The 25,790-nt window shown below is 39.7% G+C and overlaps 2 protein-coding genes and 1 long non-coding RNA gene across 9 annotated transcripts in view; 2 read left to right on the forward strand and 1 right to left on the reverse strand.

Annotated features, from left to right (window-relative positions):
* slc8a2b (solute carrier family 8 member 2b) overlaps positions 1-14,399 on the forward strand; it is a 71,094-nt gene extending 56,695 nt beyond the window's left edge. For all 6 annotated transcript variants that reach the window (XM_048264180.1, XM_048264181.1, XM_048264179.1 and 3 more), the window contains 4 exons: positions 472-596; positions 5,452-5,551; positions 7,567-7,845; positions 9,236-14,399. In XM_048264180.1, the coding sequence (XP_048120137.1) occupies positions 472-596; positions 5,452-5,551; positions 7,567-7,845; positions 9,236-9,612 (881 nt within the window). In that variant the 3' untranslated portion in view covers positions 9,613-14,399. The remainder of the gene's footprint in view (positions 1-471; positions 597-5,451; positions 5,552-7,566; positions 7,846-9,235) is intronic.
* A 3,905-nt stretch (positions 14,400-18,304) lies between these two features.
* LOC125308040 lies at positions 18,305-19,152 on the forward strand. Its single transcript, XR_007195818.1, has 3 exons — positions 18,305-18,567; positions 18,665-18,819; positions 19,054-19,152. It is a non-coding gene; the product is annotated as an uncharacterized LOC125308040 (long non-coding RNA).
* Positions 19,153-19,173: 21 nt separating this feature from the next.
* LOC125308029 lies at positions 19,174-21,936 on the reverse strand. 2 transcript variants are annotated; one of them, XM_048264242.1, is made up of 6 exons: positions 21,526-21,936; positions 21,072-21,184; positions 20,431-20,661; positions 20,020-20,293; positions 19,474-19,622; positions 19,174-19,374 (listed from the first exon to the last, which is right to left on the reverse strand). In XM_048264242.1, the coding sequence occupies exons 1-5, from the start codon at positions 21,796-21,798 to the stop codon at positions 19,593-19,595; spliced, it is 921 nt and encodes a 306-aa protein (XP_048120199.1). In that variant the 5' UTR covers positions 21,799-21,936; the 3' UTR covers positions 19,174-19,374; positions 19,474-19,592. The 2 variants fall into 2 exon arrangements, with proteins under 2 accessions (XP_048120199.1, XP_048120198.1); XM_048264241.1 differs by having other exon boundaries at positions 19,474-19,933.
* Positions 21,937-25,790: the final 3,854 nt, after the last annotated feature.

The raw sequence follows: 25,790 nt of genomic DNA on the forward strand, positions 1-25,790 counted from the left end.
GTGTGTGTGTGTGTGTGTGTGTGTGAGAGAGTGTGTGTGTGTGTGTGTGTGTGTGTGTGTGTGTGTGTGTGTGTGTGTGTGTGTGTGTGTGTGTGTGTGTGTGTGTGTGTGTGTGTGTGTGTGTGTGAGAGTGTGTGTGTGTGTGTGTGTGTGTGTGTGTGTGTGTGTTCATGTTTCTATTTTATCCCATTACCCTTTTCTTCTTTCTGTTACTCCCCCTTTCCCTCCTTGTCTTTCTTGCTCCTGCTTGCTGTGTTGATTGTATCAACATCATTTGATCTGTCTCTGCTCTACTCTATAATCTATACCCTATCTGCTCCAACAATCTGCTCTCTCCTTTATTCCTTTCTGTCTTTCCTCTGCCATTCCCCTTTTCATTCCATCTATCTCCTCCTCTCTCTCTCTCTCTTTTTCTCCATCACTCTCTTCCTCCTCTGTCTGTCTCCATCCCTCCCTCCTTCCCTCTCCCAGAGGATCCAGAGGGGCAGATGAGTGCGGAGGAAGAGGAAGCCAGGCGCATAGCTGAGATGGGGAAGCCCATCTTGGGGGAACACAGTCGGTTGGAGGTGGTCATAGAAGAGTCCTATGAGTTCAAGGTAGACTCCCCTGTCTTCTCTTATTGTGTCACACAAACACAGACACAGACAGACTGACAGAAAGACAGACTGACTGACTGACAGGCAGGCAGACACACACACACACACACACACAGACAGACAGACACACACACACACACACACACACACACACACACACACAGCAGTGTTTCCCGCAGGAAATGTGTTAGTCAAGGTGGTAGGTCGTAGGTCCCGGGGGGGGGGGGTCTGGTATCAGTTGTGCTGTATCAAAATGTGCAAATGTGATCAGTCACTACTTATGGCAGAGCTGACAACTAGCATTGCTACAAGCCATCCTCCTTGGCTTTAAAAAGATCATTTCAAGGGCCCTTTGGTAATTGCACTGTTTTACTATTGGACCATTAATGCTTATCTTCATGCAGGCTGTCAGACTGTTGACCTGCAGCCTGTTCACAAGTCTGTCCTGATCTATACACCGAGAGTGAATGAAGTTTAGATCATTTTATAGTTTTGTGTAATATGGATGGAATTTGAGCGCTGAGCTTTTAATTTAGAGGCGGAGTGGCGCTCTGTTCGGCTCCCATACCGCTCACACCACGAGTCTGAGGCATGCCCACTAATAAAACCAAGACCGTTAAATTTCAAAGATATTGGCCATATAGCCTAAGTTCGTTGATGGGGATGGAGTTAGCTAAATAATTTAGAAAGCATACGCGTAGGCACGGATGGGCCTGGACGGGCCTACGCCCATCTATTGTCAGTCTTGCGCGTCCGATTAGACGCGCAAGTGAACACTGTGCTGAGAGCAGGTGGCTGTTTACTCGGCCGCTTCTCCGGTCAAATTCGTGTCAGGTAAATTTAGCTCCCTGGTCCCAAAGAACTAAGAGCAACGGCAATATATTTCACTCAGAACATTTATTTTAAAAGACTGCAACACTGATAGTGCAACAACAAACAAGCTTGGCAACATTAACTAAAGGGATCAGTCGGGATTAATTGCCAAAAGAACGAAAATGACAAATCACGCAGTCGGCTAAATATTTTAAACTTGCGCCAAACGGATGAACCCAGCATCGGTGGGTCACATAAATTAAAACACAAATTGAAGCAACAACCTGATCATTGGACAACCCTACCACTAAACATTTCCATAGGCCTGCAACGTTTATGACATAAAAAGTGGAATATGAACGCATTTCATCACACCTGACAATTAAACGGAGCTGTGGCTGTTCGCGATTTGACTGATTCTTGAGAACGAGGAGCGAGATATTTGCCCCACTCAGGGGGTCGTTTCTAGAAAAGTTAGCAACGACGTTGCTTAACCACCATGGTACGACGCAACTTGCGACCAAACAACGACACTGTTACACCTGTTTCCAGAAAGCATCGTACCTGTGTCGCAATTCGCTACCTCCGACGTTCGAACACCATAGTTCCAACAACGTTGTTGATGATGCAGCGATACATATCATTGGTGCAAACAGTGGAAATGTGTAATACCCCAGCCCCTAGAAATGTTCTGTCACGGCCTTTGTCGACATGTTTCTAATTTAAACCGAGTGATTAATGCTGGTATTGTCATTGCCATCAGCCAAAACCTAAACCTATTGCAAGCATATAAAACAGTTAACTTAAGCAGACCAATATGAGTCATTATTTGTGTTAAATATCTGTGTTGGAAAAATATATAGCCTGGACAAATATCTGGGTATCCCATAGGTTATCAACTGTCATGTATTTAACGGCAGTGCTTGGTGCACTCTGCACTCGGCCGGAGTTAAGATCCTAGCTCTTTTTTTTTATCTCTGAGTAGGCCTACGAGACACAACAATAGGTTTTGACCATACATATTTATGTATATAGTTACTCTACATCGAGAGTACAATAGGTAGGTATACATCAGTAAAAAACAATTGAATCTACGTGTCACACTAGTTCACCTGCAGGTAGCGAGAAGGAAGAGGACAATCTCACATCATAAGAAAATCGAACCTACAACGTTGGGATAATAAGTCATCTGCTTTAGCCACTACACCATTTAACACTGCTGTTGTTAGGGACTGTGAAGATTATAATACTAAAAGCAAGGCAATACTTTAATTAACATAAATAGCAAGAATGAGCCAAGTAGGGGAGCAGTGTCTTCATCAAAATTAAGCTACAGGATAGATTAATCATTGAGTCACGAAATAAACATCCACTTCGCAAATTTTGGTTAGGCGGTTGTGATTTTTGGTTAGGCGCTCCGGACACCAACAGGAACCACCAAGGAACGACACAAGTGCGACTGCCTAGGGGCAGTAGTTCAAACGACCAAACTTTGCGTCCTTGTTTGCGATTGCGAGTTCGAACTACCCTTTCTAGAAACACCAAATCCAATAACGATGCAGCGAACTACCTCTGGGGGTCGTTTCTAGAAAGCATCGTTTGCTAACTTGCGTCGCAACCTTGGTAGTTTGCTCCATCGTTCTTGTATTTGGTATTAGGGCGACGCAGTATTAGGGCCACACATGAAGAAAAAAAAATATTTTTGCCATGGCGAGATTAAACTCGACATGTTGACTTTAAGGTCGACATGTCGACATTAAACTCGACATTTCGAGAATAAAGTTGAAATATCATATCTACTTTAATCTCGACGTGTCGACTTTAAAGTCGACATGCTGACATTAAACTCGCAATAGGCCCTACTGTTTAAACATAGCCTATTTAACCTTTAACATAGCCTAGCCCAGCTTTATTCGTCCCTCCATAGACATTCAGCAATAGGCTGTTTTGCATCCATTACAAACAAGCAACGTGAAAGTCTAGGATTGGGGAGAGCGCCTAGTATGCAGTTCAACCTTTAGATGAAAAACAACACTTTAATAATGGGCCTACAATAAATAAATAAATAAATAAACCGCTAATGACGTTTAGGCTACTTTTGACCATCGCATTTATCGCCTGTAACTCCGTGATAGGACCTACTGTAACAGCGTAGGTTAATATGTTCTATGTTTTGTCCACATGATATAGTTGCATTGTTTCATTCATCCTCCCTTTCAATCGTCTCGAGCGGTCGTTCTCTCTCCAAACTAACTTTATTCTCAAAATGTTGAGTTTAATGTCGACACGTCAAGATTAAAGTCAACATGATATTTCAACTTTATTCTCGAAATGTTGAGTTTAATGTCGACATGGCGACTTTAAAATCGACATGTCGAGTTTAATCTCGTCATGGCAAAAAAAATGTTTCCTTCATCTGTGGCCCTATTACTCCGTCGTAGTTTAGATTAGAAACATGTTGACATAGGCCGTGACAGAACATTTCTAGGGGGTGGGGTATTACACGTTGCCACTGTTTCCACCAATGATATGTATAGCTGCATCATCAACAACGTTGTTGGAACTATGGTGTTCGAACGTCGGCGGTAGCGAATTGCGACACAGGTACGATGCTTTCTGGAAACAGGTGTAACAGTGTCGTTGTTTGGTCGCAAGTTGCGTCGTACCATGGTGGTTGAGCAACATCGTTGCTAACCTTTCTAGAAACGACCCCCTGATTCGGAGGCATATCACATATGTAAAGATTATAAAATCTGATTATTTTTCGATTCATGACACATTTCTTCTTATTTTTTAATGCGTTCTGTGGAGAAGGGAGATTGGCGTTGGTCACGGTTTGGAATGAAAGGGAGAAAACAGGACAAAGTAACACGTTTTTTTTTTTTTTGACGACGTAGTTAAGGTGGCAGGCTTGTTTTGCCAAGGCGGCCGCCTTGACTGCAAAGTGCTGCGGGAAACCCTGCACAGAGATATAGATAGATAGATAGATAGATAGATAGATATTAAACACAACTACACTCTCAAAGATACACAGAAGCCTTAGCAGCAATCATTTTCACTAACTTTCTGAAGATGTAGGCTAGGTCATATAAAAAATGCACGCTCATATGAGAATAATTATTTTTGAGCTAGAGTTCCACAAGATGAAGATGGGAAATGGAACTCTGTTAAGGAATAACGAGCAAGGCATTTGGTCTGCACCAAATGCCGCTTGGCATCACACTGCAGTTTGATTAGTTTCATGTCATTGCTGGATCATTGCAGATTTAACATTTGCCTGCCTAGGGGCTGTTATGCTGAGTCGTGAAAAAGTCATAGATGGGTTAGCTCAAAAAATAACCAGTGGTTATTAAAACATTTTTTATCACTGCTTGTGTTTTTGTGTAAACATCCAGACTATGTACTCAGAGATCTATGAATTATAGATGGGGGCAAATGTAACGGATGCCAGCTAGCTGTGCGTGTGGAACGTTAGTAAACCTCCCCCCCCTGCTGCTTCGCGGGTTTGAGTCCGGGCGTGTGCAGGGTTGAACCGTGCAGGTTCAACACAACGCAGGTTACACTGGTGCCGTGACTCGGATCAGGGGTGGTTTAGGGGGGTGAGTGTAACGGATGCCAGCTAGCATAGCTGTGCGCATGGAATGTTAGTAAACCTCACTCCCCGACGCCTCAAGAGCAGTGCTTGCTTGAATGCTAGCGGCCTGGGCTTTTACCTCGATCCGAGGTGTTGCTGTTTCGCGGGTTCGAGACCGGGTGTGTGCAGGGTTGAACCGCGCATGTTCAACACAACGCAGGTTACACAAACACAGTTTAATCATTTATGAATATTGAAATATATTTAAAGAGGAGTGTAAGGTTATTTCAATAGAAGCAAATAAAGCAATCCCAGAGGTTTCTAAAAAAAAAAAACACAAAATGTTTCTGAAAAATATGATTACTATTATTTTGCATTTCTCCATTATGAAGTTCATTCATTCAGTAGGTATTGTCAGAGTTGTGCACCACTGGTTAGACGTGTGTTTGTGTGTTTTGTTATTACTAGAGCACTGTGGACAAACTCATTAAGAAGACCAACCTGGCCCTAGTGATTGGCACACACTCTTGGAGGGAGCAATTTATTGAGGCAGTGACCGTCAGCGCAGGTTTGTAGCTTTTTCATCATCTTTAATGTCTCTACCTCCTTTTGAATATAGGGGTTGTAGTGGAGGCCAAACGCAAGTAAACAGTTTATTCTTGTTTTAACACTCTGTAAAGCGCCATGAGACATGTGTAATGTTTTGGCGCTCTATAAGTGAAATTAAATTGAAATTGAAATGTATCCGCCTCTGAAATATCAGAAGAGTTTATCACCAATTGCAACTTTTAACATTCAAAAATCACAGTGTATTATCCACATTCACAATATGTACACTCTTCAACACTAGGAACCATTTAATACCACTGGTATAGTTATAAACATTGCACTATAATCTCCACCATCATCAAACATGTGCTGAATGCCTTTTTTAAAAATCTATTCCGCATGGCACAGTCCACCTTACTGTGATCACATCATAGTTAACCCACCCCTTAATGTAGACATGGGTATTTGTGTATGTTTGTGTGACAAATTGTGTGTGTGTGTGTGTGTGTGTCACTGTGATTCTCTATTCCGTTGTGGTGACAGATCATTCACAGGGCCCACACTGGCGTTGACACTTTCTCCCCAACCTAATGAGTCTGACCAGGACAGGGCCCTGAAGCTCTTCAATACTTTGTTACTGTCCACCCCCATCCCCACTGTATTCAGCACACATAATGATGTAATGTGATATGTGTTTTTTTGGGCCCACCTGTTTCATACAATCTAATACCTCCTTGGCAAAGTCCACAGAAACACAGGTGGAGTCACATCTATAACACCTGTAGAGGAAGTGTGTTTTACCAACGATATGACAAAAGCTCACCACACACATGCAAGTTGTCATTTCAAGAAATGACCACAGCAGTGGCCATGTGGAAAATATAAGAGCACAACACAGTCAGGTACACATTCACAGTGTTACACTGCCCTCTGCTGGGCCTTACAGGGTAGTGCGTGAAAGTGTGGGGTAGTGCAGGGTGTGCAGTGTGCAATGCCTGGGATCTGTTGAATAATGGGACCTGTTGAGCTGGTCCTCTGACACTCAAACCTGGGATTATATTTTAATTATACCTTTTGTCCATACATGTTTTGATGATACAGCCTTACCTTATATTCATATACTATATGTAGGCTATGTGAATGTGTGTTTGTGGTGTTCATCTGGTATGTATGTAGATAGAGATAGATAGATAGATAGATACTTTATTGATCCCCAAGGGGAAATTCAGGGGGCTCAGTAGCATACAGACATCACATACAACATGCACTTACAGCACAAATGGTAAACATAAGTATAAGTATAAACATATAACTAAACTCCACTGTACAATAAAGACAGTAGAAGATAAGAAAGATAAGAAAACTAACAAAACTAAATACTAAATACACTATATAAATTAAATTAAGAAAGTCCAATGTGCTTGAGGGTGATCAAGCATAAGACGCTTGTAGTGACAGGGCGGGACTGGTAAGGTGCTAAAGGGGGTGAGTGTCATGGTGAAGGTGCAAACAGTAGTCCAACCATAGTCCTTAGTTATGTGTGCATGGCAAGGTGCTCAAGAGAGTGGGTGTCATGGTGAAGGTGCAAAAAGTAGTCCAACATTAGTCCAACAGTGCAACAGTGCAAGAGTAAGGTCTAGAGACCAGCATAAATAATATGGACAAATAGGAGAGTAAAGTATAATGTAGACAAATTTCAATTGTAAAACAATTTCAGTGCAAGAACAGGTTGAGGTAATAGGGTTATAGCCATTCATTCATTCAGTATTGTAGCAGAAGCCTGACCGCAGCCATTGATCATGTGTGCTAATATAGCATGAAAAACAGTGTAGCAGTAAAACAGTAGTGAAAACATTAGGCTGTGTACATTAGTAAAACTGTAGTAAAACAGTAGTAAAGCAGTAGTGGGCAGTCAGTACTCAAACATGGAGAGGGTGGAGAGGCAGACAGACTAAGCAGAGAAGTCTATCTCTCCTCTTCCCTTTAGTGAGGCACTGAACATGTGTCCTGTGCCATGTGAATGTGTCCCCTCAGGTGATGGAGATGAGGAGGATGATGAAGGTCGTGAAGAGCGCCTGCCCTCCTGTTCCGACTATGTCATGCACTTCTTGACTGTGTTCTGGAAGGTTCTCTTTGCCTGTGTGCCGCCAACTGAGTACTGGAATGGTTGGGCCTGCTTCGTTGTCTCCATCAGTGTTATTGGCTTCCTTACTGCCATCATCGGGGACTTGGCCTCCCACTTCGGCTGCACTGTGGGCCTGCGGGACACCGTCACTGCCGTGGTGTTTGTGGCCTTGGGCACCTCATTACCAGGTAAAGGACACCGTTTGGTTTTCAAATTCTCTACACCAGTCGTATTCCTTTTCACTTTCCACTGATTGAAAGTAAGAGTAAGCATTGTGACAAACACAATGCTCTGTGGTAATGGCAGAGCATAGGTTTCCAAGCACCAACTAAACCCCATTAGCCTTTTAATTGTTAGCACTTTTTTACGGTTTCTTCAAGTAAGTGTAGGAAGGTACCACCTTTTTTTTAAATCCGATCTCATTTTGAAGGCATATGGTCATGTGATGCACAGATAAAGACACCAGTAATTTTCAGCTTGCTACCCAGGCTATTCACCCAGGTGTTTTGTGAACCAGGCCCAGAACCTTACTCCATATTTTTTAATTTAGTCGTATTTGTTCAATGACAAATTAAATTCTGATTCTGATTCAGCAGTATAGGTCTGAACAACAATAATTTCAAACTCTAGCCATATACTATATTATCATATATTATATAAGTACCAGGTACTTCCTACATGTAAATTAATTAGCCTACTCTTCTAATGCAAATGGTTGACAACCTTTGGTTCTGTATGATAATGAAGTCGTTCTCACCCCTGGTCTGGCTACTCAGTATGCTACCCTTCACTCCCATAGTCTAACTCCGGGGTGTGGCTCACACCTCAGTTGGCCTCTTTACCCCAGGTGTGGATGTGATGTGCCACATGCCATGAGGAGGAGCTTTTCTTTGTTCCCATGGTAATATCACCATATCAGGGCAGACTGCACTGACCACATTTTCTGTGGTCCCAGCTGCTGCTTATCATGACTCTCATGCTGTCTGTCAGGATGGAGTGCAATTGCTTACACTGCAAACATTCCAGAACAGTTAAAACACATGAAATCTGGAAACATTTCACTAAATACACAATCATTATATAATATATAATTCGGATATTCAGCACAGTTGTAGTGATATTATCACTAAAGTACAACTCTGCTGCTGTTGGTGTTTTTAAGGCTAGTTCAGTTCAGTTGTTTAGGAGAAAAACTCCTTTCTGCTTATTTAAGTTCTAAACAAATGTATCAAAAATGATTAAGCATCCATGTCATATAGTGAAAGATTCTGGAAACTAGTTGGGTAATATATTGAAGAAATACTTATGAAGCAATACAAACCATGTGAATATTTTTGTGGAAACTGGTAGTGGTACCATAAATGATACTGCTGGTGAAGAACATATACAGATCAGTATTGAATTCCTGTCTTATGAGAATACTTATAGATCATAAACATGTTAATTGGGTCAATGCCAAGTCACCTGTGAATGCCAGTGGTGATGCAATGAATGCCATTCAGTATTTTTTCTTTATCTGTCTTCCCTGTATTCTCTTTCATTTGATTCAGTCTTGTTCTCTTCTCTTGTTTCTTCCAGACACATTTGCCAGTAAGGTGGCAGCCACACAGGATCAGTATGCTGATGCATCTGTGGGCAATGTGACGGGCAGCAATGCTGTGAACGTGTTCCTGGGTATCGGCGTGGCATGGTCAGTGGCAGCTGTCTACTGGAATGTGAAGGGGCAGCAATTCAAGGTGGATCCAGGCTCCCTGGCCTTCTCCGTCACGCTCTTTACCATCTTCGCTTTCATTGCCATGGGCGTGCTGCTGTTCCGCCGCCGGCCCTCCATCGGGGGCGAGCTCGGGGGGGCGCGGGTCCCTCGCATGCTCACCTGCCTCCTCTTCCTGTCTCTCTGGCTCCTCTACATCCTCTTCTCCAGCCTGGAGGCCTACTGCCACATCCAGGGCTTCTAACATGGGAGGAGGGGCAGGAAGGGCCACAGCATGCGGTTCAAACCCAAACAGGCATCCACATCCACATCTCCACACTTCTATAGCACTCCATAACCACGCACACACACACACACACACACACACACACACACACACACATGCGCGCGCGCGCACACACACACACACACACACACAGGCTTATCACTGGGCCCAGTATCCTGTTCCTTGTTAAGACATGACACCATTGATTGAAGGACACCATTACAGACGTGCAGATCTACACCAACATACATGCAAACGTGCAAAGGCCTTCAGGAAGCTTTTCAAACAGGAAACTACACCTTCAACAAGCTTCGCTGGCTATGCCAGGAAGAATTCAGACTTTAAATCAATCCGTCCCATTAGTTTATGACACCCAAGCCTGCACCAGTCAACAAAGGTCACAGAAGGAGAGAAGTAAGACAATGGAAGTAAGACAGAACGGAATGCAGAAAGACGAGAGTAAGAAAAACAGCTGTTGACAGAATACAGAATGTAGTGCCAGTAAGGAGGGTATGGACAGTGGGGGAATCATGTAGGTAGGGAAAGAAAGGTCAGAATGGATAGAGGAACTACTTTGAGCACGGCAACCTGCTCATCCTGCCTTGAATTTCAACTGTCTTGCTCATGACCTGTGGGTACAAAACTATAGGTCTCTGTGCAGTACATGTGGAAGATGATGTTCTCCAGTGGGATTTGTAAGAGGAAGCAAACGAAGAAGCTCCCTTCAAGTAAATGTGTGTAGGATGGTGCAAGTGGGGCATCCTTCAACTTTATGGAAACGGTTCATCACCCAGTTACAGCAGGGAGGAAGGAGCCAAGGTGTCATATTTAGTAACAACTGGATGGCCTAAGGGAGAAAAAAGAGAAAAGACTATAATCACAGATAAAGATATTCAAGACAGAAGGATGAAATCATGGTGTGGCTAGAGCTTGGCCTAAGCAGTTTGTCCATGTAAATACATATCTCCAGATCATTTATCTTCACTGATGGATGAACTGATAAGCCAGTCATAGTTGGTTCAGGACAGGGAAGCATTGTATGTCTCCAGAAATAAGAGAAATGGAGTTTGGACCATATTGTCCCTTGGCATTGCTGGGTCATCTCCACGAGAATGAAACAAGCTGTTATGAAACTATTCACATACATTTTCTAAAAGTTCCTCTGTTCTAACCATGTTTCAGTTTCAGTATTAACTTATTTATTTATGTATTTTTTTATTTTAATATAACTACAAAAATATTTATTTGTTAAGTTGGTAACTAGTCATTAGGCTGTGTTGAGATCCAGCTGAGATTTTGGGTTGCTTCCCCCGCGGACGAGAAGGCTGCTTTGGTTCTCACACTGAGTGGCCCCTGCTGCCAATCACCCAGCACATCCCACACTTCCTGGTAACAGCAGAAATGGCAAAGCCCCATGAGGCATAGTTTCCCATTCCACACCACGGACCTCTGCGATCACCAGGGTGGAGATTTGACTATCTTGCTGGCACATTGGGGATTGTAAATAAAGCTTTTATATTTTACTGACTTGGTTTCCCATCTGAGTGACTGCAACCCCACCCCCTAACCCCCCTGGACTTCTGCTCCATCAAACCCTTTCATCATTTCACTCAACTCATCACTGTTTCTGTTGTGTTGATGTTGTTTTTTATCTTATCTTTAGCCACTTTAAACACTGTGTGATGCATACAGCCACATCATACCATTATCTTAATTTTTCTTTTCAGAAGTAAAGCTAGCTTTTTTATTTTTCAGTATGGACAACACTTCTTCAAATTGTCTCCAGGCAGAGAAGAGAGAGCCCAATAGGTCCTGCTGTGAAATTTAGTGGCATTGTCCTCTTCACAGACCAATGAGTAATGTTGGATCTGCATTTGTGCTGAGTTTTACATGTTGTTTGCCTGTCAAGTGATAATTGTTTATGTTTGTAGAAACCTGTGGATTTGTGACATGTGTCTGTGGAACAGCCCCTACATGGCATGGGCTGATGCTTAATTGTGACGTGGGTGGAAATGCATGATATACAGTGGCAGCAATGTAATGGCATGGTTTACCTATAAAAGCATGCATTGGTGGTGATACAAGAAGAGACAGTGTTCATATTTATTAAAAGGAAGTAGTTTGAGGATCAAAGTGTCTCCAATTAACTAACTCTCCTGAATTCTTCAGCCAATATGGTACTGATTCATATGGTATATACCTACTGTACTTATGTTGGTATTGATATGTTTCAATTTTCAATTCAATTTGTTGTAGATCAAACAATTGGCTTACCATTCCATCCCAAATCTAGTTTGACTGGTCTGCCATAAACAATTTGTCTAGACTATACTGTCTAGACTGAAAGCTCTGCAGTAATTATGCAGGTTTCACACCTTTTCCCCTGACGTGCTCTGAGTGGAATACAAGCTCCTGGGTGTGTAAGGTTATGGCATTAGCCACTTATTGCTGGCCATGCCTGTAGATGAGGAGTAAGTTGGTTTTTTTTTTTTGCAGGGAACAAACGTGGACTCATTCTATTCTACATTGCTCATTTGAAATGGATAGGCCTTGTTCATAACTACTAAAAACATTCACATTGCTTCTAATTCACTCAAAGAGACTGTTAAGTAGTGTTGTGTAATATACAATATACCTTTTTTCCAAACTTACCCAGATACTGCCTTAAGAAGATTCAAATAATTTATTTTAAGGTAAATTATATGTTGGCCGTCTTGCGTCATAGAGTTTTTTTTTTTGTATGTTTTTTTGTTTGCTGTTTAGTAGTTTTATGTTTTGAGAATACTAGACACCAAAATGATTGAGAGCTAATGTGCAATATGATTTCCCTGCTAAAGAATAGCAGACAAAGCAGAACACTAGTTACTGACCCTTTTAACGCTGTATTAAGGGGTGTTCATTATGGGCTGTCGGAAATACATGATTCCTAAATCCTTTTTGTACTTCAGAGATAGAGATTCAGCAAGTGTCACTTGAATGACTTCATGAACTGAACAAATTAGTCCAGTTTTCACTCTGTAATTCCATTTGGTTGATTAACCTAGTAGTCATGTACATTTCAAATCAGGCATATTTTGGTGGCATCATGGTGAAGAATCTATGGTTAATTCTCAGTATTGAAACAAAATGTTTAATAGGATATTACTAGATATTCTTAGTGCTATATGATATCTGAAATAAACTGTTGCTGTAACTGTTGACAAGGCACTAAAGATGTTGCCTCATGAAGGGCATGACGTGTATGGTATGGAATGAGTTAAGTGCCCTTTAGAGGTTGTGCAAGACTCCTCTCTATGGTCAGGAAACATAACCGTTTATGGCATGTGCGGCCATACCACTTGAAATCATTTAGGAGTGAGAGATGTGAACTTTGTCTGTTATTTATAGAAATATTTGTACACTGTTTCAGCTTCAGTGAATTCTTTAAGAGACATTACATTTCTGAGACATGCTTGACCAACATATGACACATGCAGATAGTACAGAGGTCACAAGCACCACCACAGTGGAACCAGCTTCTTATATGGCTTATTTTCATTTATTTGTCCACTAGCAAACTTGATAAAATGTGTTTTTTTTTTATTTTTATTTGTAACAGGTTGTAGCTTCACAACAGGCTGTTACCCTCAGAGATTTTCATTGGTGCACATATTTTTGATAGTTTTCCACTGGAAACCTCAAAGTAATTCACAACAAAAATGATATATAGTTAATGGTAACTACAGCCTAATTTGTATTGTCATTTACACAGTATCCGACTTAGTCGGTTCAATTTGTAGCCTTTTATTCATTGCTTAACTGTTATCTTTGATAAACTCAAACAATTTCACAATTAATTCTTTCTTGCTGTCTTTTTGTCTAACAATGAAAATCAATACACTATTTCAACGATTTCAGTCAGCTTAAAGTACATCTCTGACATGAGGAATGTATTGAAAAGAGTACATTCTCTGAGAAGTTGCCAATCAATGTCCACTTAGTCTTCTTTACTTCCTGTTAAGCCAAGAATACTGGCATTGACAAGTGCACGAAACATTGCCATCTACTTAGTTTATGTGTTTTCAGGTTGCTGGAGTGTGGAGTGTGGAATGTGGATGTGGAGTACTCCAGAGTAGAAGTGGAACAACAACCTTTTGTTCACCACTGCTTGTGTAGCATCAGTGTTCGTGAGACTACTTTCCACTGTTTGTACATGTAATGTGCATGAACTCTCTGTTGATTTGTGCGCATGACCTGTTGCTATGTCTAGGTTTACAATCCAAAATCTGGTCTTTCCTTCAGATTGATGGCTCCTCTCGTTCAGGGTGTGTCCTGTGAAACCACTGGATATTGTCAGTGGTCTGATAGCTGATGGGCCAGTTTATTGTTGTTCAAATAAATGTCTGTAGTTAATTTAACAACTACTGCACTTTTACAAAAGCTGGTTAAGTGACTTGTCAACCATTTATTTGTAGACTGAAATATGAGGTTGTCTATGTCTGTCTTTGTGTTGGGGTGCCCTGCCTCTTGTATTGCTCACCTGTGGAATTTCTGTGAAACTTATGTGGTTATTTCTCTCTGCCTGAATGTTCTAATGATGACTGAATAAGACAAAATGTAAAAATATAAAATATATCATATAAATATATACAGAAAATTCAAAATTTTTCAAATGAAACAGAATTGCTGAAATAGAGGATGATTATTGTTTTTGCAAACATGGCATGATGTGTATTGTGTCTAAGAACTCCAGTTGATCTTAATGAATATAGTTAATTTATTTTCAACTGTGTCTAAGTGTGTTTTTTTTTTGGCAGGTGAAAGTGAGAGGTGGCCTAGCCTATTTTTGCCTGTCCCCATTGGCCCCATTCATTTGAATGACTTAAATAACTTAACACATAAAACACAGCAAGGCATGGCAATTTGAACGCCAGTAGGTGTTTATCCTCTCATCCCAGTCATCTCTGCTATTACCACCACTACCACTCCCTTAGTGGTACTGTAGGCTACTAGGCCTACTATGCTACTACTATACTACTACAACTACTAGGCTACTAATATATTAGTCTACTACTACTACTACAGGCTACTAGCAGTGTTGTGTCTGAACGCGTTCATTGAACGAAAACGAACTCGTTCATATTTTGAGCGAACGTGAACTGAACGTAGGCTACTGTATTACTGCCTGATGAACGTTACTGTGAACTCGTTCATTCTGGTGTCTGTGAACGGCACGCTCTTTCAGTTTAACTTCGTTTAATAGGGTGCCAGATTTCTACAGAGCCTTCCACGCGAAAACCCGGGTAAAACTCACCGTAAAAAGGCCTTAATATGGCACCATGCAGGTAGGTCACCATTTCTCAAACTATGGGCCGCGGTCCGCAATGGTCTGCAGAGTGAAATTATTCCCGGGATAATTTGCTGCGCAATTGATCAAGGAACCGCGGACAGAAAAAGAAAACAAACGTTTCTGCAATTAGTAGGAAATACTTGTTAATTTGGTGTCATCAGAGGCATAGAATTAAGTCGTGGTATGAGCGTTAATTCAATGCTTGCGTTTGCAGGTTGGTAGCAAAGCTAAGCTTCAACCTATTGGAAGGCAATTTAATTATGAAACGACATTTAATAGAACGACGTGGGTTTATGCAACTTCCATAAAAAACAGAGCACAGACTAAAACACTGTCTAGCATTAAGTATTAAAGTCAGCCAAAAGCTATTAATTAATCTTAGTTAAAGATAGTTAAAGATCTCCAGATCAGTGATTTACGCATGATCTCCGCCATTTACCATTCACAAAAGCTGATATTGTGTTTCCTGAATCCTTACAAGGCATTAAAATGAAATGTAATTAAATAGCATATAAATATTCTATCAGTGTATGATGCTTGCACGAGGGAAACATCCCAAAACAACGGCACCCATCTAATTGCTGTTGTTTATTTCTCATGCAAGCATCATGCAACAATGCAAAAACAATGAAACTAATATAGCTGCAAGCAGCAATGCGGGGGCCTAGCAGAGCGCTATAGCAGGAATGGCGTTGTCATGGCATGAGCAAGCACTCACAAGTTTGATGGCAATTGGATAAAGAACGGCTTAGAAATAAGCTCATTAGAGTGCATGAAAATGCACTCTATTGTTATCCGATTTCTTATTACAGTGCATGAAAATGCACTGTACTGTTATTCCAAGGCATTTTATTACAGTGCATGAAAATGCACTGTACTGTTATTCCAAGGCTTTTTCTTCTGATTATTATTACAGTGCATGAAAATGCACTGTACTGTTCTTCCTAGGCTTCTTCTTCTTATTAGAGTGCATGAAAATGCACTCTATTGTTATCCGAATTATTCTTAATATTATTAGAGTGCATGAAAATGCACTCTACTGTTATCCAAATTATTCTTATTATTCTTATTAAAATTATTACAGTGCATGAAAATGCACTGTACTGTTATTCCAAGGCATTTTATTATTATAGTGCATGAAAATGCACTATACTGTTCTTCCAAAATTTCTTATTACAGTGCATGAAAATGCACCGTACTGTTCTTCCTAGGCTTCTTCTTATTACAGTGCATGAAAATGCACTGTACTGTTATTCCAAGGCATTTTATTATTACAGTGCATGAAAATGCACTGTACTGTTATTCCAAGGCATTTTATTATTACAGTGCATAAAAATGCACTGTACTGTTCTTCTTATTCTTCTTCTAACGCGTTTAATGCAGCTTTAACCTTTAACGTAGAAACTTCATTCAAACTATGTTACGTAGGTCTTACTTAGGACAAGAGTGCTATGTATTTTTCATCTTTGTAACTTTTATACTTTTTAAACTATTAATTAAAAACTGTTCAAAATTTCCCCATAGACTTAACATGGGCTGATGACATCACAATAGAGCCGTTAAGCAATTAGAATCCTATGGCAGGTGTTCGGGCCACCTGCATCAACTGCCAGTCTCAGGCTTTAAGCATACAAACTGGCTCTATTAAGACTAAACACCCTGTTCAACTACTTCCTCTGCCAAAAACTGTTTCAAAATAAAAGTCCTCACTACAATATTTCACTGTTAAACAATTTAACCCTTTAAACTACTGAACTTTTTAACTGTTCAGTCATTGTAACTGTTACTTGTCATCAACTATGACCCACTGTAGCTAGTTAGCATGGTTAGCATGTTAGCATTGCTAACATTATTAGCATTTTTAGCAAAACTGCTAAAAATTATTAGCTAAGTTAGCTAAGTAACATTGTTAGCATAGTTAGCATGCTAACATGTTAGCATGTTAGTTAGCATAACTGCTAAAAATGATTAGCTAAGTTAGCTAAGTCATATGGTTAGCATAGTGAGCATGCTAGCATATTAGCATGTTAGTTAGCAAAAACTGCTAAAAATGATTAGCTAAGTAACATGGTTAGCATAGTTAGCATGCTAGCATGGTAACATGCTAATTAACATAGTTAGCTAAGTCACATGGTTAGCTTAGTTAGCATGCTAGCATATTAGCATGTTAGTTAGCATAGTTAACATAACTATTAAAAATGATTAGCGAAGTTAGCTAAGTCACATGGTTAGCATAATTAGCATGTTAACATGCTAGTTAGCATAACTAATAAAAATGATTAGCTAGGTTAGCTAAGTCATATGGTTAGCATAGTTAACATTTTAACATTGTTTACATGCTAGTTAGCATAGTAACTTGGTTAGCATTATTATCTTTGTTAACATAGTTAGCATAACTGCTAGCAAACATTGGAGCCATTCCAACTGTTAGTTATCGTCAACTATCTGCCTAAATAATTTAACCATTTCAATTATCAACCTATTTAACTGTTCAGTCATTCCAACTATATTAAACCTTATCTACCAAGCAAATAATTTAACCAAATAAACCCATCATATTTTTGCATTTTCATGCACTGTATTTCTTTCAGGAAATGCTTTTTTAGTTCTTCTTCTTCTAACGCACTTAATGCAGCTTCAACTGTTTAACGTAGAAACTTCATTCAAACTATGTTACGTAGGTCTTACTTAGGACATGGGTGCTATGTATTTTTCAGCTTTGTAACTTTTATACTTTTTAAACTATTAATTAAAAACTAATCAAAATTTCCCCATTGACGTAACATTATGATTATGACATCACAATACGGCCGTTAAGCAATTAGAATCCTATGGCAGGTGTTCGGGCCACCTGGATCAACTGCCAGTCTCAGTTTTACAACATGTAACGTTACCCTCGTGCATTTTCTGTCAAGACGTCCAGTTAGCGAGAAAGTCCGTATAGCCAATATGTAGCGTGCAGATAGCTATAATGAAATGAGTGCTGCTCGCAAGGAAAGTAGCCTATACTCTCGTTTTAGTCAGTATATTGTTACCGTTCTCTCCTGCTGAATGGGTTATCTGATTAGGAGTTACCTACATTATTTGCCACGTAACGTTAGTAGTAATATGTGATCTTACAACAGGACGTCCAGTTAGCTGGGCAAGAGACTATTTCCGTAGTACCAGTTCAGTATGTTATGGCCGTAATGAAATGAGTAGCCTACTGCTCACTCGCTTCAACAAAAATATTACCACTGTCATGTCACGAGAGGTAATATTTTTGTTGACGCGAGCAGTAGGCTACTCATTTCACAAACACCATAACCTACAAACTGCCACTACAGAAATAGTAGGCTCTTGCCTAACTAACTGGACATCGTCCTGTTGTATATATTATTACATGTAACGAAGATAATAATCTCATAACCAGATGACCTAATCAGCAGTAGGCTAACTTCTATCCTGCTGATTATATCATCTGATTATAAGATTATTACCCTCATTCCATGTAGTGATATGTGAACTTACAATTACATCCATCTCCCCTTGCCAGGTGTACGTGTGGAAACTGTGACCGCATGCCCCAGGAGAGAGAAAATATATGTTGCCGGGAAGTACCCCAGGTAACTAAAACTGGAGATATTTACTCAAGCTAATTTGTGCTTTCTGCTCATTCAAAATGACAAAATAACAGCATGGTCTTTATATTTGTTTTTACAGGTCATGAGAAGAATGACCCAGGTTCCGGAGGAGATAACCTGTATGATTGACCATCCTGGCCTTGAACCGGTGTGCCTCAACATATATTCTTTACAAAATGCAATGAACATCTACAGAGCTGACCATGGGCAGTTGAGAATAAGAGGGATGGAAAGGTGAGGACAATCTGATACAAGTGTTACCAGCTATATAATATAAATCAAATGTTTTTAGCCAATATGCATTCATTATTAGTTCAGCAGGTCACGAAAACACAGTTTGATGCAAACAGTAAAATGACAAACTTTATTTTGTTTCAACACAATCATACAGTGCTATACTCAAAAATATAAAATATTCAAAAAATAAATAGTAAAAAAGTGTGCCTTTCCACTCTGATTTCTCTGAAGGCAATGCAGACACTTGGCCTACAGATCTTTCGTGAGCTGGTGCTGGGGTTTCCTTGGGCGAAGTGTCCGTGTTGTGATCCCCTCTTGTGTGGTGCTGCGACACGGAGGGAGTTTCGGAAACATCAGGGCAGTATGTCGGGTTCAGACCCCCCCCTCGACTGAACCGTGACACATGCTCAGCGACAGCATCCTCCCTGGAAGGTCTGGGAAGCTGAGCACACAAGTCTTGGAGCACAGGAATCTGCTGGACGGCATCCACATAACGAAGGGAGTCATGGACGATCTCTTCAAACACCAGTCTTATCAGGTTAAAGACATAGCCTGTTGTGTGTGAATTAATAAGTTATTGTTAGTGTCTATACCGTTGCACATTTGTTGCACAATCGTTTGTATAAAAAAATATATACATTTTAAACTTACAAATCGTTGGCTCTGTCTTCACTTTTTTGACCGTGTAACCTCCCCTTTTGGCCTTTGGAAACACAAGCCTGTACATTAGTTTCCCCTTGGCTGTCTTCCGTTGTGGGCGCTGAGCATTCTCATTGAAATGCATAGCTGCAAGGTACAACCTAACTGAAACAGCAGAAATGTTGTAACAATTGTCACTTGTCACTTTTGTAAGCACACACCAAGCAAAATACTTCTATTAACTCACAGCAAAAGCATTGGCTAAACCTGTAGGCTGTGCCAAAGCTGTACTCTAACCGGTGTTGTTACAAGTGCCTTTCAGTTAGAGCAGCCTAAAACTGTAATGATTTGCATTTTGATGGCTGGCAATTAGGCCTGATCTCACACTTTCACTAAACAAAACCCATTTCTGTACACAATGTCTTCTGAAGGCATCATACGTGTGTGTTCTCAGCTGCATTGCATCAAATATCTATAAAATAATTAAAAGTAGATCAGTTGTGAAGTCATCAGTGAAAGACAAACACTTCCTGCAGGGGACAATGAGCACAATGATACCTTTTTCATCTTTGAAAATGAAGCTCCACAAAAGTAAATGGCAGCAGACAGCTGAAGGTTGCCCACAGGGGTGCTCCCAATAACTGGCTGACTCTTCCACTGTCGGAAGAACTTGCAGTGAGGGCATAGTTGGTCGATCGCTAGGAAGGACCCTCTTCTGCGTGGCAGGAATGTACAGGTTCTTGTGCACACAGGGCAGATCTCGAACAGGCTGAAGAGGCATTGCTCAAAAACAATGTATTTTGCATCGCCATATGAAGTCACTGGTGATGTACTACAAAAGATAATAAAGAAAAAACAACATTGTCCATCTCAGTCAAAAATCTGTCATAAAACAATTGTACTGTCTGACAACAGTCACAATGCATATAAATAGCACTGCTGCATTGTGAGAGTTGTAACTTTACTTACAAAAGCTGAGATGATTCTGTCTCCATTGTAGCAGACTGTGCAGGATCGTATGTGGAATCTTGAGGATCAGTGCATGCAGAGGAAACATCTTCCACCTCCTCCTCAAATTCAAGGCGAGGTCTCTTTGCTGGCCTCTGACCCTTCAAAGGAGTTGAAGAGAATGGCCCAGAGACTGGAGGAGCCGTTGTGCCTACTGCCACACTTTGGCATTGCTTGGCGTTGCCTGTATGCCTTCAAAGGGGAGGGGGAGACTATTTAGTGGGGTGTCATATGGATTGCTCGGTGCCGAAGGACAATGTACTGCTGTGATACAACATACAATTTACTAATCAGTCATATCTTTTGTATATAGACCCATTCATACTGGTTGAACAAATAACTTTCACCAGCCTTCCCCACAAAAGTAAATGCAGGTCATTCAGTGAGATGAATAGTATGAATAGGTCTATTCATACTATGAATACTTCTTTAATTTGTTGTGAATGGCTCACTAATGTACTCAGTCATCAAGGTAAGTAAGTAAGTAAACACTGCTCTACTAAATGCTACCCAGTAATAATGCTACACATGTTTGGAACACACAAACACCATAACACGTCTGATAATATTCATGATAACATAAGAATAATTAGAACGTTTACCTTTGCTTCGTTGGTGAGGTCTCAATGTAGTAAAAGAACCCACGAGATGCCACACAAGGAGGATCTGTTTGGCATGCTGCAACTTTTGTTCGTGGTTGTTCTTGTGATGTGCTCTGAAATCATTTTACACGATAATGTTAACGTTACTCCTAGTTTCCACTTCTAAAAGTGGTAACAGGATCGACTTAGGTGGGTAACATTACAACTTAGTGCTAGCTTCTAGCAACCAAACTATCGTGATTCTACTCAGCTTTAGCTATCTTGCTGGAATAGAATAACAAAATAACCTGACGAAGACCTGGACAAACGTGCATCGTAGTGTAGATTTACATGTCAACATGTTATTTATTCACATGAATGTACATGCATGTACACATTCTACGTGTACATGCATGTTGCTATACACGATATGCTAGCATTGATATCAACTGCTTAGCGCCAAAATAATACTTACAGCTTGCGGTTGTGATGACCTTACGGTCGGAACAGCCCCTCGTTTCAGTAAAAGAAGTTTGGCAAATCCTGCTTTAAAATGTCCAAGATTTTGAAAGCTGTCTTCGGTAAAATGTTTAGAGCAAATGAACAGCTGAGCGTCGAACTTTGCAGGGATCTTCTGATAGACAAACATTATCCACGCCTGCCGAGTCTTCGGATCCTTGGGAAGACTGTGACAAACTTCCCATTTCTCCGTGCAGCCTGGAACACTGCATTTACCTCTCTGGCTCATTTTCGATAGAGAAACTGCCTGCTTTGTAATTCTTGTAGAAGTAAACCCAACAGTAGGCTAGCTAAACTAGTGTCTGACATCTTCACGACCTCCATTCATGTTCTTGGGCCAGCGAACCAGTGGGCTGGTCTGTATGTAAATTTTGGGCGTGACACATGTACAGGCCAGAGCCAAATAAGGCACCACACGGAGTTTGCGTAAACTCTGAGCTTCTTTTGGATTAAGCCGCTTTTATGGCGGGAGTTTCGAATTGTGAGATTTGCACAGAAAGGAGGCGTGGATGGGGTTTTGAACTTCTCTGTATCTCCATTTCACCCACTGAACTATCGTTATTCATCTATGACAAGGTAAACTCGGTTTTGCATTCTATGACCCCTTTAAACATACAAACTGGCCCTATTAAGACTACACATCCTGTTCAACTGCTTCCTCTGCCAAAAACTGTTTCAAAATAAAAGTCCTCACTACAATATTTCACTGTTAAACAATTTAACCCTTTAAACTACTGAACTTTTTAACTGTTCAGCCATTGTAACTGTTACTGATCATCAACTATGACTCCTACCCACTGTAGCTAGTTAGCATGGTTAGCATAGTTAGCATTGTTAGTATTTTTAGCAAAAATGCTAAAAATGATTAGCTAAGTAACATGGTTAGCATAGTTAGCATGCTACCATGCTAGTTAGCATTTTTAACAAAACTGCTAAAAATGATTAGCTAAGTAACATGGTTAGCATAGTTAGCATGCTAACATGTTAGCATAGTTAGCATAACTGCTAAAAATGATTAGCTAAGTTAGCTAAGTAACATTGTTTATATAGTTAGCATGCTAGCATGTTAGCATGCTAGTTAGCATTTTTAGCAAAACTACTAAAAATAAAAACATTAGCTAAGTTAACTAAGTTAAGTAACTTGGTTAACATTATTATCTTTGATAACATAGTTAGCATAACTGCTAGCAAACATTAGAGCCATTCCAACTGTCAGTTATCGTCAATTATCTACCTAAATAATTTAACCATTTAAATTATCCACCTATTTAACCGTTCAATCATTCCAACTATATTAAACCTTATCTACCAAGCAAATCATTTAACTATATAAACTATCCACTTATTTAACTGTTCAGTCATTCCAACTATATTAAACCTCATCTACCTAGTTCAGTCATTCCAACTATATTAAACATCATCTACCTAGCAAATAATTTAACCTTTTAAACCATCCACCTATTTAACTGTTCAGTCATTCCAACTATATTAAACCTCATCTACCTAGCAAATAGTTTAACCTTTTAAACTATCCACCTATTTAACTGTTCAGTCATTCCAACTATATTAAACCTCATCTACCTAGTTCAGTCATTCCAACTATATTAAACATCATCTACCTAGCAAATAATTTAACGTTTTAAACCATCCACCTTTTTAACTGTTCAGTCATTCCAACTATATTAAACCTCATCTACCTAGCAAATAGTTTAACCTTTTAAACTATCCACCTATTTAACTGTTCAGTCATTCCAACTATATTAAACATCATCTACCTAGCAAATAATTTAACCTTTTAAACCATCCACCTATTTAACTGTTCAGTCATTCCAACTATATTAAACCTCATCTACCTAGTTCAGTCATTCCAACTATATTAAACATAATCTACCTAGCAAATAATTTAACCTTTTAAACCATCCACCTATTCAACTTTTCAGTCATTCCAACTATATTAAACCTCGTCTACCTAGTTCAGTCATTCCAACTATATTAAAACTCATCTACCTAGCAAATAATTTAACCATTTAAACTATCCACCTATTTAACTGTTCAGTCATTCCAACTATATTAAACATCATCTACCTAGCAAATAATTTAACCTTTTAAACCATCCACCTATTTAACTGTTCAAGTCATTCCAACTATATTAAACCTCATCTACCTAGTTCAGTCATTCCAACTATATTAACCCATTGCAGACTGTGCCGAACATTCCATTTTTTCATACTCGATGGCCTTATGGCACAAAAAGGCTTATTGTATGATTATGCTACATGACAAAGATACAATATACCCACCACTCTAATCAGGAGAAATAGCCCTTTCAAATGGTATAAAATATAATGAATAAGTTTGAGGAGAACATACATAATTTTTAAAAAATATCTTTAAAATTCAACCCCCAAAAACACGAAAATATCAGTTTGTCAAGATAAATCTAATTTTTCTCCCAATTTCTATTGTAGATAGAGAAAAACATAGAGTGTATGGGAGATTCACAATTTTGTCCTCTACTCAGTGATGAAAACAGAATCAATGTGTCACCTTTTGTTCAAAAGTTATGATAAATTTATTAGACCTTTGCAGACGGCACGAAACATTCCGTTTTTTCATACTTGATGCCCTTGTGAGACAAAAAGGCTTATTGTGTGGCCATGCTACATGACAGAGATAAGATATACCCACCATTGTAATCAGGAGAACTAGCCCTTTAAAATGGTACATATCATAGTTAATAAGTTTGAGGGTAACACACATTGTTTTTAAACAAAACCTTCAAAATTCAATATCAAAAAACGTGAAAATATCAATTTCTCAAGATGAATCTTTCTTTTCACCTGATGTCTGTTGTAGATATAGTGTGCAAAGGATAGCCAGTGTTGTGTTCTCCTCAGTGAAAAAAACCAGAATCAATTTATCACCTTTGGTTCAGAAGTTATGATTAATTTACTCATAACAGTAACAAGTAGAATTTTTAAAGAGTAGAATGTTTTCATTTCCCGGTTTGGCATCTGACCTAAAAATACAGATATAATGGTCATGTAAAAAAAATAAGCTGTTTTACCATCAAAACAAGCTCAATATGGGATGTCTTACTGTACTCTGAAGAGGCTAAATCAATTGTGGGGAGGACAGATAAAGGCTGAAAGACAGACTAGCTGATTGTAACTGCTTCTCCGTGTGCTTCATTCTACTATGAAAACAAGAATATAGAGACACTGGCACATGTGTTAGGTTTACGAAAGGGGAAATAAATAATTTTATTTAGAAAAGTCTTAAACAATGTGATTAAATAACCAGGAACAACAACTTCAGGTAAATAACATAAACATATGTTTACAAACATGCAGTAACTATTAGAACTACAAGAATGACAAGACAACAGTATAACAAAGATCAACAAATCTTACATGGTGAACAAAACATCAATTCATACTAACATTCACACACATATATATATAAACAATTAAAACGTTAGAAGAAATTCAATACATTTAACAACCATACAGCATATAATTTGATACAATATATAATTATCCATATAATTTGCCCCACACATAAGGTGATACACTAACGCCACATTCACACCAGATCCGTGGTGTGTGCATTGTCAAAGCTGTGGCATGGTTGTGTGTGTGTGTGTGTGTGCGTGTGTGTGTGTCCATCTAAGCCTAGCAGACGATGGGGTGTAAATGCTATTGGAGTTGGTGTCTCTGTCTGTGTTGGAAGGATAGGCAAAGTGTATGCTTTCTACCTGACATGGGACTTGACCAAACTCAAAATAAAGAAATTGTCAGATAAGAAATATAGAAATTGAATTATAAATCTAACCAAACTATTATCACTATAATCCCTCTCATTATTGTTATAAGCAACACTCTTATCACAACCAGAAATGTGCTTGCGCCCAGATGGACGCACACACACACACAAACATGCTTACCCAGCTGAGGATGATGGAAGATTCTCCTCCTGTAGCACATCATTGTCTTCTTCTTCATCCAGAAGCTACCCATCCATGTCCCATGTCCATGCCATCGTGGTCCTTGGGGTCATATTTGCCATCAGCAGTCGGCTGCTTTCACCCCAGTTGCACGTACTTCTCTCCCTCCATCTAAAATAACAAATCACAGGTCTGATAGTGAATAGGTTGTTTAGTTTTATTTTACATTACTTCCACATAATCTTAATCACCACCAACCATGACTCTTTTCACTA

Source organism: Alosa alosa, chromosome 15 (genome assembly GCF_017589495.1).
Source record: "Alosa alosa isolate M-15738 ecotype Scorff River chromosome 15, AALO_Geno_1.1, whole genome shotgun sequence".
Lineage (NCBI taxonomy): Eukaryota > Metazoa > Chordata > Actinopteri > Clupeiformes > Clupeidae > Alosa > Alosa alosa.

Bases quoted from the DNA above. Each gene is read 5' to 3' on its own strand.
- LOC125308029 (XM_048264241.1), bottom strand. From the start codon at position 21,798: ATGAGCCAGAGAGGTAAATGCAGTGTTCCAGGCTGCACGGAGAAATGG. The intron at 21,185-21,525 runs GTAAGTATTATT...AAATGATTTCAG, and splicing joins GGTCATCACAACCGCAAGCT to AGCACATCACAAGAACAACC. The intron at 20,294-20,430 runs GTAAGTAAAGTT...TATCTTTTGTAG, and splicing joins ACAGAATCATCTCAGCTTTT to TACATCACCAGTGACTTCAT.